General features: G+C 35.8%; 1 protein-coding gene across 2 annotated transcripts in view; it reads left to right on the top strand.

Moving 5' to 3' along the window:
• The first annotated feature begins 781 nt into the window (after positions 1 to 781).
• Positions 782 to 21,732, top strand: part of LOC106868036 ((E3-independent) E2 ubiquitin-conjugating enzyme UBE2O) — an 84,149-nt gene continuing 63,198 nt past the window's right edge. For both annotated transcript variants that reach the window (XM_014913136.3, XM_014913137.3), the window contains exon 1: positions 782 to 1,000. In XM_014913136.3, coding sequence (XP_014768622.2) covers positions 791 to 1,000 — 210 coding nt within the window. In that variant the 5' untranslated portion in view covers positions 782 to 790. The remainder of the gene's footprint in view (positions 1,001 to 21,732) is intronic.

The following is a 21,732-nucleotide window of genomic DNA, read 5'->3' as shown; positions in this document are numbered from 1 at the left end:
AGATTTTAGAACATTTATAAATAGGTCTTACAGCTGTTTCCCATTCCTCCACTTCACTCTCTATTTCATATCTTATCTAAATTTACTATTGTTGAACCATTTTCTCACACCATCTCTAATGAAGGGATATAAAAAATATGCTGGAAACAGCTGTAAGACCTATTTATAAATGTTCTAAAATCTTCACAGTCTTGGTTTTTATCTCATTCTGAAAAAAAATTTATAAATATATATATATATATATATATATATATATATATATAATTTATATGTACATATATTTATATATGTACATATATATATTTATACATACACACATATATATACATTTATACATACATATACATATATAATATATATACATACACACACACACACACATATATATATAAAATTTAGTGATGCATCAGCTGAATTGCGTAAAACTGGAAGGCTACAAGCTTGCACTATTTAATCTAAAATTTGTTTAATGACGTAAAATGTTTTCAACCATATCAATTAAAGAATCTAGCAGAAAAAAAAAAAGGTTCTCGAGTAAATCCATATATATATAATGGGAGGTCCAATTGTAAAAAGTTGATAGATTGCAATAATTAGTTTCTTTTAAATACGTTTGTAAGTTAACCAATCGCTGGAAAACGGCCGTTGTTATTATTGAGCTAGCTCTGCATTGTTATTTTCGCTAAATTACCACAGACACCATGCCATGTGCATTCTTCTCTAATGCTACGACGACTATTGCTATTATTACTTCCGGCGCAGGTCGCTCCCACAATTCCCTGTCACAGGTATGGCTGCCTGCAATATATTCGACGAAGATGAAGTGTGTATGGTAACCGATAAAGGCTGTGTATATGGGCTGGTACTGGAAAATTCGGAGTATGTCAGCAGTGATGAAGAAAAGAACGATCCAGATCAATTTTGCGACTGTGTACGGCGGGGTACTGTTCGTGTAGCATGGCATCCAGACGGCAAAGAATCGGTCGTTCCAGAGTGCAAGGTGAGATAATGCTTGCTTTTTGCTTTTCACTTAATTATTCTGTTTCATCGTTTGTATTTTTTTTAATTCTGATTTTTTTAAACTCACTGAGGTTGAAATCTCTAACAACGTTATCGTCCGTTTTAATCGTTGTCCCTGACGTTAAGGTTATTTGAATTGTTATTTGGAATTCGTCTACAATACTTCGATAATTTCTCTTTAACATGACCAAATTTAGTTCTTTAATATAAAAAAAAATCTGTCGCGGTGATTATTTAGCACTTTCCCATACAAACAGGATTAGTATATTATGTTTATGCGTATGTCATTGATGTATCGCAGTTTTATTTCTTAGCCATACTGCTTATTTAATTGTATGTATTGTTTCCGAAGTGAATATATATTGTAAATTTTGTAAAAACTTCCAACGTTTCAAACAACTCAATGGCTGTTCATAAATATTTACACGAGTACTATTAGCTGTATAGTTTTTAACTTGAAGTCCGCTTACAGCAATAACTAGAACATGACATCACAAATTAAAACAGATGAGGTGTTGTGATGCTTATGCCTTCCTTAAGGCATTGCTATAATACGTGGTTTCAGGTGAAAATCCTAAGTATTTATGCCAAGAACTTTCTACTGCATTCGATAGTTTTGAGATGCTATATATTCTAGAATACCTTGTAGTTTTCACTGTTTTTGTTTTAATGACATTGTTTTTAACACATTAATAATTTATTATTGTTACGTATTTATAATTTATTATGTCAGTTATTTTTATAAATTAAATTTTTATATACCTTTCCCGAAAATTTGTTTTACATATGGCTCATTTCCAGGCTTGCTGAGTGTTCTTCAGCTAGTATTTCACTCGATATGTCCCACGAAAGTATAAAGGTATATTTTTAGTCTGCATAAGAAATTATCACCATTATTCCAATTACCTCATGGTTAGATTTTCTATAAAATGACATCAGTCTATTAGCTTTCTTCATCATTTCTCGCTTTATTTACAATAGAAGAATGCGATTTATTACTATTACAACTATTTTTAGATATCAAAATAGTTTGCAAATAATGTTTTCGATGCCTATTGATGGTTTTTGGTTTTCTCAACTGTTGAACTTATCTTGTTTTTATATCATTAAATAGGCTGTTGCTATTTTCTCTATTTAGATGTTTCCATCCATCCATCAACTCGTACAGCTTTTAAACTTGTTTAGGCTATATCTGTACAACTTGAACGATTGATAGAATTTTCATTTTGTTGATGGCATTGATAACTGTCATGTCTTGATTTTCTAAAAGAAGTTTATAAATACATCTTATCAGTTGTCATGCACTATTCTCACAGGACTGGAAAATATATCTCCTGTTTTAAATTCATTTCATTTGGGTATTTAAGCATTTATTAGTTATAATTGTAATTCCAATCTCCTGCAACGCTTCAGACTCAACATTTAATTGCATTAATTTCACGCAGTCTCTCACACCACTTCTAAGGATGTTTGTAAGGACATTGACCCATCTCCTCCTCCTCGGACTCGCTTCGATGTTTGTTTGAAGTACATTAACCGCCACTAACCATGAATTTGCATATGTCATCCGATTACGTTCCATTCTTCCGAACGTCATTACATATTCACTACTTAAATGTAACACTCTGAGAGATCAGCTGGTTATGATATTACCAAGTGATGTTAGCACTGACAAATCAGTGTCGCGTATCCCATCGCTGACAATGTTGGCCGTGTAGGTGTTTATATATTCTATAGATTTCATTGATATAATATAGATTTCATTGATATAATATAGATTTCACTGATATATTACAATTTTAACCTATATAATATCAATTTGACTCCTATAAATTTAATTTAGATAATATATATCTGTTTTACATTGTATAAATATCCTTGTGAAATATATTATGAATTTTGCTTATGTAATATATGTATATAATTATATAATCCTAGTACTAACACGCTATCATAAATATAGCGTTTTGACAATACACTTTTATATATAACGATTTTATTGAATGTATTTTATGTATGCAGATACACACATATTTGTTTATTGTATATTTACTTAATAGGTGTTTATTACATATTTTTACTATTTTATAAATAATTACATAAAAATAGTTATATACGTTAAATATGATATATATTTATTGTATATTTATATAATAAATATATATAGGCGCAGGAGTGGCTGTGTGGTAAGTAGCTTGCTTACCAACCGCATGGTTCCGGGTTCAGTCACACTCTGTGGCACCTTGAGCAAGTGTCTTCTACTATAGCCTTGGTCTGACCAAAGCTTTGTGAGTGGATTTAGTAGATGGAAACTGAAAGAAGCCCGTCGTATATGTGTGTGTGTTTGTCCCTGCAACATCGCTTGTGTACTTATGTCCCTGTAACTTAGCAATTCAGCAAAAGACACCGATAGAATAAGTACTAGGCTTATATAGAATAAGTCCTAAGGTCAGTTTGTTCGATTAAAGGTGGTACTCCAGCAGAGCCGCAGTTCAATGACTGAAACAAGTAAAAGAATGAAAGAATATATAACAAGTTATATCATGCATATATTTATAATAATGATGTATTATATAGCGAATATATTATATCAGCTATATATTATATAACAAATGTATGCATACTCCATGAAGTGGTTGGCATTAGGAAGCAGATATTTGAACTTGGCTTAGCTCTCTGGTTCATCTGTTCATTTGAACTATCCAACCCATGCTAGCATGAGGAAAGGGGTGTTAAATGATGATGATATGTTTATATATGTAACATATATTTCTCAGTATGACTTACACCGTCTTTCTTGTGTTCTTTTGCCTCTCTCTCACAATTCTCTCATGCAGCCTACTCCTACTGATTCCCACCACACCTTCCTCTTACTTTTTCTCTACACTAGCATCCTCTTCGTCTCTTTCTAGAGTTTAAAGACACCATTATTGTTAATGGTCTGTATATTTTTGCTCCCATTTGTCCACTATGTTTCATTTGGAAACTTGTGTTTGGTTTGTTGTTTTCTCATCTGGTGCTTTTCAGATGAATGATCTCATGTTTTCCATTGCCAAAATTGTAGTGATTCTGGTTAAAAACATGGCTGATGAAATGGGTTCATCCATCTCTGTTCATTATCCTTTCCATTAATATATGTCTTTTTCAATATTATTTTGATATATTTGTATGAGTGTGTACATACATATATATATATATATATATATATATATATATGTAAAAATATGTATATCGTCATCGTTTAATGTCCACTTTTCATGCTGGCATGGGTTGCATGGTTTGACTGAAAGTTGGCAAGTCAGAAGACTACCACCAAGCTTCAATCTGATCTGGCAAAGTTTCTACAGCTGGATGCCCTTCCTAACGCCAACCACTCTGAGAGTGTAGTGGGTGTTCTTTTTACGTACCACTTGCATGAGGTCCAGTCAGGCAGTACTGGCATTGACCACACTTGAATGGTCCTTTTTACGTGCCACCAGCATGGGAGCCAGTCAGGCAGCACTGGCAACGACCCCGCTTAAATGGTACATTTTACATGTCACCGGCATGGGAGTCAGTCAGGTGGCACTGGCGTCGACCTTGTTGAATGGTGCTTTTTATGTGCCATCAGCACGGGTGCCAATCAGGAAGTACTGGCATCGGCCATGACAATGACTTCACTTGACTCAACAGGTCTTTGCAAGCGCAGTTTATTGCCCAATGATTGAAGGGTACTCTCAAATGGGCCAGTTTTGCTGCACTGGCATACGCCACGGTTACAGTCTCACTTGGTTAGCTGGGTCTTCTCAAACACAGCATATAGCTAAAGGTCTCAATCACTTGTCATCACCTCCTTGAGGCCCAACGTCCGAAGGTTGGGTCTACCTCTTCCACAGGTTCCATCTACTGCTAGGATGTGACACTTTTTCACACAGCTGTCCTCATCCATACGCAACACATGACCATACCAGCACACTCATCTCTCTTGCACACCACAACTGATGATTCTTAAGTCCAACTTTTCTCTCAGGGCCCTTACACTCTGTTGTGTATGCACGCTGACATTACACATCCAGTGGAGCATACTAGCTTCATTCCTTGCAAGCTTATGCATATCCTCAGCAGAGCATGGCTGTTCACACACGTGTCATACAGTCTACCTTTTCCTCTGAGCAAGAGGCCTTTGTCACCAGCAGCTACACTCTCAGAGCATCAACCCCTGCTACTGACTTAGTCACCCAGGTAATGGAAGCTATCAACTACTTGTTTTTCCTCCTGGAATGTGATGGAAGCTGTTTTCTGCACATTTTCAGTAGGTTGTGTTAACCTCATGAAGGGATGGTTTCATCCAAGGAAATACTTGTTCAATACCTAGTATATATTATATATATTTATTTATATGCACAGGGTGTGGTGAATAACCTGTTGTCTAGATTATGCAAAAATGAAAATAACACTGACATCTCATTTTAACAGGTATATTTTCCAAAATTACATAAAAATATCTTGAAATACTAAAGAGTAAATTTATTTAATAAAATTGCCATGGCCTTCAGACAATTTTGGAATCTCCTGCAACTCTTCTGGATGATCTCCTTGTTTACCCATAATCCTTGCCTTCAGTTCATCTTTGGTGTTACATGGAGTTTTGTTGGTCTTTCACTCAACTGTGCCCCACACATAATAATCAAGCAGGTTGCAGCCTGGGGAGTTAGGTGGCCAGATGTTAAGGGTGATGTGGTCGCAAAAATTGTCTGACAGCCACGACTGGATTCTCCTGCTTGTGTGGCACGGTGCAGAGTCCTGTTGCCAGACGTAGGGTCTTCCAGCAGCCACTCTCTTAACACAGGGTGGCACTACCTCCTCAAGGCACTTGGTGTAGGCCACCCTGTTGAGTCTGAGGCCATGTGGGAAGATAAAGGCACAATGTCGCCATCACTTGTGATCACTCCAAACATCATGATGTTAACTGGATGTTTGATTTTCATCACTCTCAGTACATGTCTTCGTATTGCACTGTCCTCAGATTGACACCCAAACACTCAGAAATGTTCTTATTGGAGCTTCCAGTGTGAATGCCAAGCAGTACAGCTTGTCGTATGCAAATTTCTGGCTAAGTGAATTGCGTCATAGTGCTTTTTTTTCTCAGACAGTGCCCAGTTGACAAAATCAAAACCAAACTATGCACATGCACGAAATTAAAAATATAAAATAGTGACATTTTACCCATCGCACCATATATATATATATGTATATATATATATATATATAAAAAAAAAAAGTGGGGTTCAAAATTCACAGCAGCTGTTTCAGCATTATTTTATCTATGCATTCTTAGATCACATCGTGGCAAAAATCCACCATCTTCAAGTAAATTTGAAAGATATAAACAGGTAAGGCAGAAATAGGTGGCTAGTTCACCAACAATCATGATGGAAAAAGTGAAATTTTCAGAAAACACAATAGAATTTATAGAGGAAGTGAATCAAAAATATAGAGGGAAACTAATTCAAACTACTTATTTTCAAGTTGTTATCTTAACAAATCCAGCAACTGATATATATGTGTGTGTGTGCGTGTGCATGAGGGCGCATAACTTAGTAGTTTGGGTGTTGCATTTACAACCTCTAGATTGTGATTTCAATTCCTAGACTGGGTGGTGTGTTGTGGTCTTGAGCAAAATACTTTTGTTCAAGAACACAACGTTCGACACCCAACATGTGGTACACCGTGCATCTGTTCAGACAACATTGATTTGATGTAGTGAGCGAGCTAATGTGTGGCACAAACATTTGGTCACTATAAACAAATCATTTGTGCAGGTTGTTCAGCAAAAGCTGAGTGTTCACACATCATTTTCGACAGGAGTCTGTATGTATATATATATATATATATATATATATATATACATACACACACATGCACTCAGGACGTTACCGACGGTAAACAATATGAAATACGAAAACAAATGAGTTCAATACACAAACAACGAGAGAAACAAATGGAAAACAGCACAAGTAACATAAAGAACAACCCTTCATCAGTTATCGGCTGTCTATCTACTCCTTATTTCGACAATATGAGTCTTTAAAAACAGATGCTCCTATAAGTACCAAGGTCGTTCTTTATGTTATTTGTCCTGTTTTTCATTTGTTTCTCTTGTTGTTTGCATAGAACTGCTTTGTTTTTGTATTTCATGTTGTTTACTGCTGGTGACATCCTGTACCCATATATGCATGTGTGTGTATATATGTGTATATATATAGCCTGCATTTGCTGCACTAGTGGCTTTAGGATTTTCCTACTTTCAAGTATGGGGCTGTGTCTAGTTTTATTGTTTCTATTAGTTCATTCTATGATAAGGCTTTTTAGAGTCTAATTGGATCTAAATGAAAGTTTTTAAGTTATTAGTAACAGTAAGGAAAATAGTGGTAGTTATAATATCAATACAACAGTATATTCTAACCTACCTACTCTTTGTGTAATGCTAAATGAAATGAATTAAATGGAATAAACACTTAAGGTAGTGGTAGTAGAGGAGGCATTGGTGGTGATGTTTGAAATGGGAAATGATGAAAGAAAGAGAAAAAGGAGATTTAAGCACATAGAGGGAGGGGAGAAGCAAAAAAAAAAAAATCAGTGTCTTTAGCTATCATTTTCTCAGTCTTTTTCTGCATTTGTTTGAAGTGCTTTAGAAATTGTACTTTTGTATATAAAAAAAAGAATTATTTCAGTACAAGAATGGAAAAGTGTTAAATTCTGTATGTATGTATGTATATGTGTGTGTGCATGGATGACTCTCTCTCTCTTCATATGAAAGAGACATAGATGATGAAGGTATCATCATCATCATCGTTTAACGTCCGCTTTCCATGCTAGCATGGGTTGGACGATTTGACTGAGGACTGATGAAACCGGATGGCAACACCAGGCTCCAATCTAATTTGGCAGAGTTTCTACAGCTGGATGCCCTTCCTAACGCCAACCACTCAGAGAGTGTAGTGGGTGCTTTTACGTGTCACCCGCACGAAAACGGCCACGCTCGAAATGGTGTTTTTTATGTGCCACCCGCACAAGCCAGTCCAGGGGCACTGGCAATGATCTCGCTCGAAAATCCTACGGGAGCCAGTCAGGCGGTACTGGCAACGGCCACGCTCAAAATGGTGCATCTCATGTGCCACCCGCACAAGAACCAGTCCAGGGGCACTGGCAACGATCTTACTTGGCTTGCCGGGTCTTCTCACGCACTCCAGTTACAATTGTTTCAGTAGCATTCCATTTTGAACCACACCACACAGTTATATGTGATGAATTACATAACACTTGTGCAAAATATGCATGGTTGAAATAATGTGAAATGACATTTTCTTCAGATGATTATATATATACATATATATATATATACATACACACACACACACTGGATGATATGGTGTGCTTGCGAAGACCTGTCAAGCCAAGTGAAATTAGTCTTGGCCAATGCCAGTGCTGTGTGACTGGCACCTGTGCTAGTGGTATGTAAAAAGCATCGTTCAAATGTTGGACTACATGGAGGCAGTGACAGGTGACCGAGACCTTTGGTGATACACCTTGCTTGAGAAGACCTGTTAAGCCAAGTGAGATTGTAGTCGTGGCTGGTGCTGTGTAACTGGTACCCATGCTGGTGGCATGTAAAAAGCACCCACTACACTCCTGGAGTGTAGTGGTTGGCATTAGGAAGGGCATCCACTTGTAGAAACCATGCCAAATCAGACTGGAACCTGGTGCAGCTCCCTGGCTTACCAGTTCTGCCAGACTGTCCAACCCATGCCAGCATGGAAAACAGACGTTAAATGATGATGATTACTGTTCCTTAACTCGTCCTTGACCCATTCTTGTTTCCTTCACCATCACCCCACCCAAAAAACTAATACTCATTGCATCCAACTCCCCTTCTAATCATTTGTCATACATTTTTCATACTCTTGAACTTACCTACCCACCCTTTCTGTTCCTCTAATCCTATTCTTATGCCCTCACCATCTCTCTTTCCAGCTGGGGAAGCCATGTATTCTCCTTTTCAGTATAATCTGTTCTTGTCTCTCTATAATACTTTCACCACCTTCAATACTATTCGTCACTCCGTTGTTGGGTCTTGTTTTGCAAGTATCTGATGACCTCACTGGTGCTGGTGCCATGAAAAAAAGAAGCACCTAGTACACTCTGTAAATTGGTTGGCATTGGGAAGGACATCCGGCTGTAGAAACCATGCCAAAGTAAACATTGGCAGTCTCTGGCTCATTGGTTCCTTTTGTATGATACGATCCATGCCAGCATGATAGAAGGGGCATTATATAAGCTGTACTCACAGAGTAGAAAAAAGATTATGTAAGCTGTTACTCAGTTTTACATTATTGATCATCAGGCAGAAGTGAATTTCTCAAAGAATGCAATGGTTTATAAATACTTATAAATGGGGCCATGATAATTTTTTAATTACTCATCCAATTAACATTTAAAGCTGATTTGACAGAAGTTGTTACTTTTCAAAATTATTGGAATTTGTTGGATAGAAATGACTGTTGACAAAAAAAAATTTTAACATTGAAAATAGTAAAGAAATAAATTAGAAATTGAATAACTCATATAAACAAAGTAATAGGCATAATACATGCAATGGAGAAAAAAAATTGATTTTATACCTATATAATTGTCCCTTAAGTACTACTCATCTCTGACCTACTCCTACTTCATTTATGAATAGTTCCAAGAAACATCTCATGGATTCTCTGGGGTGTTTCTTCAGTGATGTTTCTGGTGTCTTAGGGGCTTTTGGGTCTAACAACATCAGGCTCCCTCACCCATTTGAACCAGCTGGAGTTGATCTTGCATCCCAGTAGAAGCAACCTGTTGTTCTTCCCTTTGTGTCCTATGCTTCTTTGCTGCACCATTAGCTTCAAGCCTAGTCAGATCGTCACCGGTTGAAAACCTCTCACAATCCTGGTAGCATATTTCAATTTTCTCACAATGTGTCCATCAGTTCAAATACCATGAGCTTCTCTACTATCTCCTGATATTTGGTGCCTTTTCTCTCATGAAGCTCTTCCATGTGTTTTTCCCAAGACATAATCAGTTCCCATATGATTGCATTTGATAGAAAAATTAGAAACAGAGGTATTGGTGGAATATGTTCATTATATCTACACCTGTTTATTATTACAAATGCAAACATCAAATCTTGGACATAAACTGTTTCATACCCATAACTATGAAGTACAGAAATTACAAATAAAGTAGAAATATCTCCAAAATGGACATTATTTCAAGAAATATAGAATTTAAATGCACTGGCGAACTAAACATAAACAAAGATTATTGAACCTAGTTGGGAATACATGTTACCAATATATGAAACAGAAAATAATGATAACCTAAGGAATAACTACCCTAAAACTTTAAACACATGAATTAAAAACAGTCATTGATACTCCACAATCTATAACATACTTCAGAAATGAAAATATAAGTACCAAACTAAAAAAAACTAAGTACTATGGTCGATTTACCTGACCCAGGCCATCAAGTTGGTGCCTTAGCACGACTGTAGTCCAATGATTGAAATCAGTTAAAGATAAAAGATATGTCTAATAAAATATAATACACATAGTGAGTGTGATATACGTACATACTATAAAATGTACATGATAAATATTCATTATACACACACACACACACACAATATTTTTCATCATTTAGCATTTGTATTCCATGCTGGCATGGGTTGGATGATTTAACAGTCTGACAGATCAAAGGACTGCATAAAGGTCCAATGTTTGTTTTGGCATGGATTTTATGGCTGGATGCCCTTTCTAAACACCTAGTACTTTAGAGTACTGGGTGTTTTTCTCATGTCAGTAATATATGTAAATTTATGCATTACTAGCAGTATAACCCGACGTTGTCCGGGTGTGACTTATTACGCCATCTACGATAAGTCTTGCTAGGTGAAAATCAACTAAAAAAGAAAGCCTTACAATGAAAAAACCCTTATGATGTAAATATGTTCATAATTCAAAAGACGAAATTAATAGGGAAAGTCTGAAGGCTGTTCACCCGCACGATTACGTAACTCTAACCCTAAAACCGTAACCGTAAGACTAACCCTCATCGTAACCCTAAAATCGTAACCCTAACACCCTAGTGAAAATCGTGTGGGTGTTAATCTGAATAATGATAATAATGACCTCTGCAGATCAAACTCCCAACCCACAACTAAGTCTTAAGTGCATATATATATGGGCTACACACATACACACTAAATAACAATATGTTAGTAAGTACAGAACTTCAGCATTATATATTAAGATGGGCAACACGCACACACACTAAATAAAAAAAATGACAGGTATTTGTATGTATGTGTGTATTAATGTGTATTCTGTGTCTATATATGGTAGTAAGTAAATGCGTTTCAAGAAAGATATTAAAAAAATTCAGTTTGTAAGGAATAAATGTTTGACTGTCGATCGTATTTGGAAGAGAATGACAGATATTTGTATGTATGAGTGTGTGAGTTCAAATTCCGCCGAAGTTGACTTTGCCTTTCATCCTTTCGGGGTCTAAAAAATAAGTACCAGTTGAACACAGGGGTCAATATAATCGACTATTCTCCACCTGCCCGAAGCCGCCGTTGTGGGAAAAATTTTAAATAATAATAAATAAATAATAATAATAATGACCTCTGCCGATCAAACTCCCAACCCACAACTAAGTCTTAAGTGTATATATATATATGGGCAACACACACACTAAATAAAAAAGATGTTAGTAATTAAGTGTTTTCAAAAAGATTGTTAAATTTTCAGATTAACACCCGTACGATTTTCACTACAGTGTTAGGGTTAGGGTTTGTTAGGGTTAGGTAGGTAATGATGCGGGTGTTAATCTCAAGATTTACGAAAAGATTTTCAAAAAAAAAACTCAGTTTGTAGGGAATAAATGTTTGTTGATCGTATTTGAGAAAGATGTCTCGCTGGTAAATGACGGTGTTAGAAATGGAAAGTAAACTTATAATTCCCGCCAATTAGAATGAGGTCATTGGTAACCATAGGTACATATATATGTGTGTATTTACGTATGATTGGCAGTGTGTCTGTTTATTTGACTCTCACTCTCCTTCATTTCTTTGTCTTTTTTCTTGGATCATTCGTAAACATTCATAAGAGAAAGTAGAAATTGAAACGATGTGTAAGAGGAATAGAAATAGTTAATTTTAGAGGGGAAAAATAATTTGTATGTACTTTTAGTATCTGTCATTACAGTATCGAAATGTGATTTGATACTGAAATAGTTTTCTTTTTCTCCTTCCTTTATTTTTGTATTTGTTGTTGGATTTTCCTTAAAGGCTCATAAGAGAAAGTAGGAGTTGAAAGGATTTGTATTAGAAAGAGGAAATTAGTTTTTATTAGGGAGAAAATGTTTACTTGTGTAGTTTTAAGGATTTTATTCGCTATTAGGAATTTTTTGGAGTGAAAAAATGACGCAGTGACCTAACTTATTGTATTTAGAATATTAATTGCGATTGTTTAATCGAAGAAATTTGGAATTGTGTAAATGTATGAATTTTAAACATACACACACACACACAGAGAAAATCTGCCTTTTATAGTATAGACTAGCAGTATAACCCGATGTTGTCCGGGTGTGAGTTATTACGTCATCTACGATAAGTCTTGCTAGGTGAAAATTATCTAAAAAAGAAAGCCTTACAATGAAAAAACCCTTATGATGTAAATATGTTCATAATTCAAAAGACGATGAAATTAATAGGGAAAGTCTGAAGGCTGTTTTGTGTAACGTTATTAAGTGTACGTAAATTTCATCCGTCTAATTGGCTATACAAATGCTTGTGCAAAGCAACTTTTTGCGCTGCCTTGATTATACATAGCAGGGTAATTCCTTTTCGTAGGAGGTAGGACGGCAATTTCTGATGAAGCAATTGCTGGCGATCTGTTGCTACACAGTTTTGCCAGAATTCTATCAGTTTGGGCAGTAGATGATGATGCACAGTATTGCATTATGTTCAAAGTAACTTCTGGAATGTGGTCAATTGCTGCAGTCTGTTGCTGTCATTTTAAACCGGTTGCTTTCTTTCCCCAGCAAGCTCTCTTGTTTGGAGGTATAATCTATGTACATATTAAACAGAACAACAAAAGTTATAACAGATGGGAGGGTCGGTAGTTTTCACAATTCGGTGATTTTTTTCAGATTAACACCCGCACGATTACATAACCCTAACCCTAAAACCGTAACCCTGACCCAAAAACCGTAACCCTAACACCCTAGTGAAAATCGTGCGGGTGTTAATCTGAATAATAATAATAATGACCTCTGCAGATCAAACTCCCAACCCACAACTAAGTCTTAAGTGCATATATATATGGGCAACACACGTACACACATACACACTAAATAACAAAATGTTAGTAAGTACAGAACTTCAGCATTATATATTAAGATGGGCAACACACACACACACACACTAAATTTAAAAAATGACAGGTATTTGTATGTATGTGTGTATTAATGTGTATTCTGTGTCTATATATGGTAGTAAGTAAATGCGTTCTAAGAAAGATATTAAAAAAATTCAGTTTGTAAGGAATAAATGTTTGACTGTCGATCGTATTTGGAAGAGAATGACAGATATTTGTATGTATGAGTGTGTGAGTTCAAATTCCGCCGAAGTTGACTTTGCCTTTCATCCTTTCGGGGTCTAAAAAATAAGTACCAGTTGAACACAGGGGTCAATATAATCGACTATTCTCCACCTGCTCGAAGCCGCCGTTGTGTGAAAAATTTAAAATAATAATAACAATGACCTCTGCCGATCAAACTCCCAACCCACAACTAAGTCTTAAGTGTATATATATATATATATGGGCAACACACACACTAAATAAAAAAGATGTTAGTAATTAAGTGTTTTCAAAAAGATTGTTAAATTTTCAGATTAACACCCGTACGATTTTCACTACAGTGTTAGGGTTAGGGTTTGTTAGGGTTAGGTAGGTAATGATGCGGGTGTTAATCTCAAGATTTACGAAAAGATTTTCGAAAAAAACTCACAGTTTGTAGGGAATAAATGTTTGTTAATCGTATTTGAGAAAGATGTCTCGCTGGTAAATGACGGTGTTAGAAATGGAAAGTAAACTTATAATTCCCGCCAATTAGAATGAGGTCATTGGTAACCATAGGTACATATATATGTGTGTATTTACGTATGATTGTCAGTGTGTCTGTTTATTTGACTCTCCCTCTCCTTCGTTTGTCTGTCATTACAGTATCGAAATGTGATTTGATACTGAAATAGTTTTTTTTTTCTCTCCTTCCTTTCTTTTTGTATTTGTTGTTGAAGTTTTCGTAAAGGTTCGTAAGAAGAAGTAGGAGTTGAAAGGATTTGTATTAGAAAGAGGAAATTAGATTTTATTAGGGAGAAAATGTTTACTGCTGTAGTTTTATGGATTTTATTCATTATTACGAAATTTTTGGAGTGAAAAAATGACGCAGTGACCTAACAAATTGTATTTAGAATATTAATTGCGATTGGGATCTTTTTTAAAACGGGGGCCACATTTTTCATTAATGTTTTACGTAGTGTTTTTGGTACCGAAAGACTTTCAAACTTCGTATACTTATCTATTTTGTGTTATAGAACAGAAAAATATTTTTGTATTCGAATTTATTTCATGTAAAAAATTGTCTTATTTCGATAATTTCAACCAATCACTGACAAGTATTCAGTTGTTTATATTTACTCCTTTGGCTGATTAAGCGATGTAAAGCGTATTTAATTTCCATAGCTTCGTTTTGCTTTTTTCTTTTTAAATTTGCTGTTTTACCCTAACCCTAACACCGATAAAATTGTTTCAGAATCGTTTGTTTATGTAGTCGGCACTTAATGTATATCGGTTGAATGGACGTCAGTGATTGGTTGAAATTACAGAAATACGACAACTTTAACATGGAATAACTTAGGGATTTCTTTTTTTTTTTTAAGAAGACTAAGAGAAAAAGATGTTTTATATGACACATTCTACCAGTGTTCCAAGTTTCAAAGTGTTTCGTTAATGAAAAATGTGGCTCCCGTTTTAAAAAAGATCCTGTGATTGTTTAATTGAAGAAATGTGTAAATGTATGAATTTTAAACATACACACACACAGAGTAGATTTGCCTTTTATAGTATAGATATACATAATATATTGTGAATTTGTATATTATATATTTTGTAACTTTGTATATTCATCATCATTAAATGTCCGTGTTCCATGCAGGCATGGGTTGATGATGATATGACATCATCTGATGGATCCGAGGACTTCATTGTACTCTAGTGTCTACTTTGTCATGATTTCTGTGGCTGGATGTCCTTCCTAATGTCAACCACATTACTGCATGTACTGTGTTCTTTTTCACACCCTAGCACTAGTGATGTTACCATGTATCTTGCAAGACTACAAAACCTATTGGGTCGAGCTTTATGAAAGGAGATGAGATGGGGGTGGGGGTGAGCAGTTTCTTGTAGAGATGATACATTGCTACACCCATTTAGAAGTGAGGGTGAGAATGATCAGTTGGAGCTGCAAGTCTAGGCATTTCCTTGAGATATGAGGTGAGTAGAAGTGAGTGGGGTCAGAGAAACTTGGTGTGTGGGAGGTTGGGGTTTTGCAAAAGTGTTTAGCGGAGCAAGGGATGGGGGAATGGGTGGTATGCAACATCTGCAAAGATTGGGTAGTTTTGATGGGTGGATTTAGAGAGTGATGGATGATTAATGATGCATGAGTTATTGAAGGTAGAGGGATATGGAAGAGTTTGGGGGGAGAGTGGCAGGATGATAATAATAATGATAGTAATGATGATACAGTTTACAAGGAGAACAAGAGAAAGTCTACTAGTATCTTGCCCCTTTAATTGTCAGCTTACATCTTGATTTAAGATTTCCTTTACCAAATTTCATTATATTGCTTCAAATTAATCTTGATAGTTTTATGACTATACCCACTATGATTTCTGTCGACTCCTTCAGCCCCCTTCCTAACAGACACTGCTCCTTGTTCTTTGGCCTTAGATTTTGATGTACAAAGATTTGATAAACAAGACTATGAATTAAAACTGACCCCAAAAAACAGTGACAAGCTAGATCTCTAACAAGTCTTTCTTCCAGATACCTTAGTAGCTTCTAAGCTGAAGTGAAGACAGCATGTTCTTTGTCTATCTCCTTACCTTCTTGGAGGTTTTAGGTAAAAGTATACTAATGTGTCCATCTGTTTTAATTTAATTCTATATCTTTATGCGGCTGAGGATTGCTCTGCATTTAAATTGATGTAATAACTGCATTGTTCAATTAAATGGAGTTGCCTGAAACGATCATACTGCATTACCTCTGGATACCTTTGTTGCTTATTTTGATTATATTATTTATATGTATATATTACTTATTTCAGTCATTTGACTGTGGCTATGCTGGAGCACTGCCTTTAGTTGAGCAAATTGACTCCAGGACTTATTCTGTCAGTCTTTTTTGCCAAACCGCTAAGTTACGGGGATGTAAACGCACTACCATGGGTTGTCAAGTGATGTTGGGGGGGACACACACATGCATATATATATGATGGGCTTCTTTCAATTTCTGTCTACCAAATCCATTCACAAGGCTTTGGTCAGCCCAAGGCTATAGTAGAAGACACTTGCCCAAGGTGCCATGCAGTGGGACTGAACCTGGAACCATGTGGTTGGTAAGCAAGCTACTTACCACACAGCCACTCCTATGCCTATATATATAATGTAAAATTGTTATTTGCACCATGTGCAGTGAAATCTGAAACAATTATTTGCATATTCACTATGTGTACAGACAGATGCTAGTTCCTGTAATGTATGTCATAGAACAACTCCCTTTTATGATGACTGTTCATAACACTCAGCTCATTAGTGTATGGTGTCTTGGGATACTAGTGTTTCTCCATGTATCTTAAGAGATGGGGAGAGGAGTGCATTGTGTGTGTGTGTGCAAACTTCCTCATAAAATCAAAAATGGGGAAAAATTTTATTCTAAGGTTATAGATATTTTCTTTTGGAATTTAGCATTCACTTCATTGCATCTAGAAAGTTAAGGTTTAATTATAATTATTGAATGTATGCCACCTATTTCCTGATATTATCCATTGTTGCAAATGTATACTTTCAAACTAACCTGTCATGTGACAGGTTACTTTCAAAATAACCAGTTGTGTGACAGTTAACACTAGTATAAATAGACTTTCATAGTAAAGTTGAGCTTCATTGTTTAACTTTAGTTCAACTTTAACTGAGCAGTTCTGTGGTCAAAGATGTTCTAGTCATCACGATCTTGTTCTTTTTCTCAAGGTTTCCTTTAATAGGACTACATTACACTGTATTTGCAAATATTGTGATTTGGGAGCGATTTGTTTGCTAGTTCTTGAAGGTCAGTTGACCTGTAGAGGTTGGTATGTAAGTTTAAATAGTTTTGATTGTAATCACTTAAATTTTTATCATAATTTAATAGCTGACAATACAGTAACTCCTTTTGTGATCAGATTTCTAATATTTGTTTATTTTTTAATTTTTGTAACCTACTCAGAGGAATATATGAAAATGATTTTCTCTTTTCTTAATCTAGTTAATCTAGTATTTAGATATATCCTAAAAAGTCATACTTAAAATTTATAATGGTTTTATTTTCAGTGTGAACTCTTTTGAACTGGAGATTGGTTTTATGTTCTGGCTGTGTCTCTTGCACCCCTGTCAGTTTTGTGTCTTCTGAGGTTGATAAAACAAGTTGCAAAATCCTGAGGTTACAATAAATGACTAAAATTTATTGAAGATGATACCCAGCATGTTTGCAGTTCAATGACTGAAATTAGTTAAAGATTGTTCTTCATTGATTACTAGCTGACCACATGGCATCAATAATGACAGCTAATTCTAGTATTTTATGTAAAAATAAGGTACATAATAATCACACATACAAACATTCACATATTTCTCTTGTACATGCACACACATATACTCATGCAGAGTTAAAATGTTTTTTTTTTTCACCCCTTTCCTTCCTTATTCATCTATTGCCCCTTTCTTTCTCTCATTACTATTACTTTCTATCATTCCCTCTCAGTCAGGGCTATTACTCTCACTACTTCTCCTTCACTGAATTGCTATTTTCTCTCCTCTGTGTCGGGCGTGATTCTGGACAAATATACACACACACACACACACACACACACACACACACACACACACACACACACACACACACACACACAAAGATATAAAAACACTATGCTCATTATTATATTAGATGTCTTATTTAATTTGGATACGCTTTGCTTTACATAAAGAGTTTAATAAAGAGTAGAGAAAACAGGAAAATTTATTCCAAGCTTACTCCTCATTCTTAAGGAAGAATATAGTGTTCTTGAATGAATCACATTTTCATACTGCCTATGTGTTGGGAAAAGATAGGGGCTAGTCCCTATCTTTGTCAAATATCTTATTCTCCCTCTGACTCTTCCTACTTCACTTTCACCATCTCTCAAACATAATGGAAACTACCATCCCTAGAATCTCTCTCTCCAATGATCACCAGTACAGTTTTCTTGAAATCAGATCTACTGGAGTCCTTTCTGTTAAACAACAGTTGACCATTATACCTTCAAGAAATTTGGTTAAGTGTTTCTTGTGTCTTACATCAACAGCTTCCTATTGGATTGTACCATTGTGGTGGCAGAGTACTGGAAATGAACTCTAGAGGGTGGCTTTCTCCTGTAATCCATATTTATTTTCCATGCTCATCTTCCGATCCCATTAAAGCTGACCATGTTATTTGTCAAATGAATTGTGTATTTAATAATCACTTTCTGCTTCCAACTGTCATTTTCTGTTTTGTGTTTTAATTAAGAGATAAATACTAGCTCAAATTTAGAATGGTATTTCTTTTAGACAATGTATTCTATTTACCTTATTGCTTCCCTGCCATTTGTCATCTGCATTAGACTTGTATATTTTTATGCTACTTCCGTGTGAGTCTCTGTGTGTTTATCCTTTTTTCCTTGTTTTTGTTTATCTGTTTTGCTAGTGGGCTTTACAAGCCATGCTGGAGCACTACTGTTAAAGTTAGTCATAACCATGACTTAAACCTGGGTTATTAACTGTCTCAACATAGGGGTAATAACCACTAAACAATCATTCTCTCTTCACCACAGGAAAGTCAGGATTATACTTTTCATTCTCTTGAAGTCTAATATTAAGCATGTAAAAAGTATTTTATTTATCATTTCATCAGTTGAACATCTGAAAAATAGTGTTACAGGCTGTGGAGTACTGGAGATGTTTTAATGCCTTGATTTACATGTTCACAAGTTATTGTTGTTGTTTTTGTCTTTCATCTTCCTACCTTTGATGAAATAACTATTGATAATATAACTTTGGTTAATTCAATTGGCTGTAATTCTCTCTTTTGAAGATAAAAAAAGTGGCCTGTGTATCTAGACAAAATAATTTTTGTAGATTATTGCTGGTCTTTTCTTCATATTACTATTAAGTGGTAGGATATTTTTAATAACCTTACCGAATGTGTGCCATAATTAGTTTTATTTCTTTATAAAAGTACTCTCTTAGCAAGGTTCTTTATTGTTATTGGATAATTGGTTTTATACTTCATTCTTTCATTTCAACTGGTGACTGGCAAATTAAATTCATTAACCATGAAATTTTGAACATTTAACTAGTGATAATATTCTGTGCTTCTTCATATTTACCTTGTTTACAGTAGCACATATAGCATTTATTCTCTCTGATAGAATTGAGGAGAAAAACTTAGCTGCCAAACTTGCAATCTATGTAATGATTTTAACCCAATACCATTTTCTTGATTACTTGATCTTTCCCCTCCTCCTTTGTGTCTGTCTGTCTGTCTGAGTGAGTGAGTGAGTCCTTCCTTCCTTCTTTCCTTCCACTCTTACTTCTTTTTAAGTCTGGTACTTATGCTTTCTATCACTTTTGCTGAACTGTTCAGTAATGGGGATGTAAACAAACCAACACTGATCGTCAAGCAGTGGTGGTGGACACACACACACACACACGCATATGACAGGCTTTCACGGTTTCTGTTTACTAAATTCATTTGCAAGGCATTTGTTGGTCCGAGGCAAAATTAGAAAATACTTGCCCTAGATGTCAGTGGGACCGAGGCTATATTAGAAAATACTTGCCCAAGATGCCACAGTGGAACTGAACCTGAAATCACATTGCTAAGCAAGCTTCTGTACCACATAGCCACACTTATGCCTATTTGATGTATTTTTAAAAACGACTTTCCTGATTGCTGCTTTTATTTATTTATTTTTTAAAATTATATTAAGGAGAAAGACTCTACCCCCAGCTTTGGTCCAACTGCATTTTTCTATGTGTCATAAGTTGTGAACTTTTTCTATATTGGTCTGATGTGATCATTGTCTTAATTCTCAAGAAATGATTTTTAAATACGGAACTTTGCAGGATAGCAAAATTTTCTATGCAGTATTCAAAAACAACCTGTGGAAAATATTAGATGCTCTCTTAATTATTCTGAGGATGATGAGTCCAGTTTGTAAGGAGAAATTATGAATGTGGGGCTTTGAAATAAAATAACATGTGATACTCAAGACTTATTAGGATTACAATTGAATGTTTTTGTTTTTCAAATGTGAAACATGTCTGATGTTATGCAACACCAATTTAGCTTAAGTCATGTCATAGGTCACACACACACACTTGTATGTTTGTGTCGTAATTTCTGCAGCTTACCTGTTTATCTATTAAGAACTAACTTTATTATGCAAATATGTTAGTCGTTAAAAAACATTACTTCACTTTCTCATCTTTTTAATAACAACTTCATTAGCATTAAATTGCTGTTCTCGAGAATTATTTATCTCTTTGACTAATTAGCTCAGGCATCAGAGTTACGTGAAGAGCTGATAATGTCAAGAGGCCAATCGATGTTGGTATTGGTGTTTTAATCATTTTAAGTAGTTTTTGTATGCATGCCATGCAAACACTCTAGAATATGATGGAGTTCCAACAGTTGTGACTTTAGCATTGGCCATTCTCTTTTGAGTGCACATTGTTTATTGCTCACTGAGCAAACTGGCTTTTCTCTCTTTTCCTTCAACTATCTTTCTTGCTTGCCTCCTGTCCCCCCTCTCTTCTTTGAGCCCCTCCTCTCTTCTTTGAGCCCCTCCTCTCTTCTTTGAGCCCCTTCTTTCTCTTTGACTGCCTTTCCTCTCTTCTTTGACACATCCCTCTTTGATCCCCTCTGCCCTTCTCTTTGATCCCATCTGCTCCTCCATTCTTTGATCCCTTCAGCCCCACTCTTCTTTGCCCCTACTTACACCTCTTGTCTTTTCCCTCACCTTCCCCTCTTGTCTTTGCCCCCACTTCGTCTTCTTGTCTTTGCCCCCACTCCCCCTTCTCGTTTTTGTCCCCCCTTTTTCCTTGTCCCCTTCCTCCTTGCCACCACTCTACCTCTCTCTCCCTCTCCCGTCGACTCTGCCTCCCGTCGCCTCTACCTCTCCTCTCCACCTCTCCTCTCCACCTCACCCTCTCCTCTCCACCTCTCTCCCTCTCCCATCACCTCCTCTTTCCCTTTCCCTTCCCATTGCTTTGTCACCTCTCTCTGTCCCCGTTGCCCCCAT

The sequence above is a fragment of the Octopus bimaculoides genome, chromosome 9 (genome assembly GCF_046866305.1).
Source record: "Octopus bimaculoides isolate indiv1 chromosome 9, ASM4686630v1, whole genome shotgun sequence".
NCBI classification, from domain to species: Eukaryota; Metazoa; Mollusca; class Cephalopoda; order Octopoda; family Octopodidae; genus Octopus; species Octopus bimaculoides.
The sequence above is the reverse complement of the archived record's forward strand: the minus strand, read 5'-3'. Positions and strand labels throughout refer to the sequence as shown.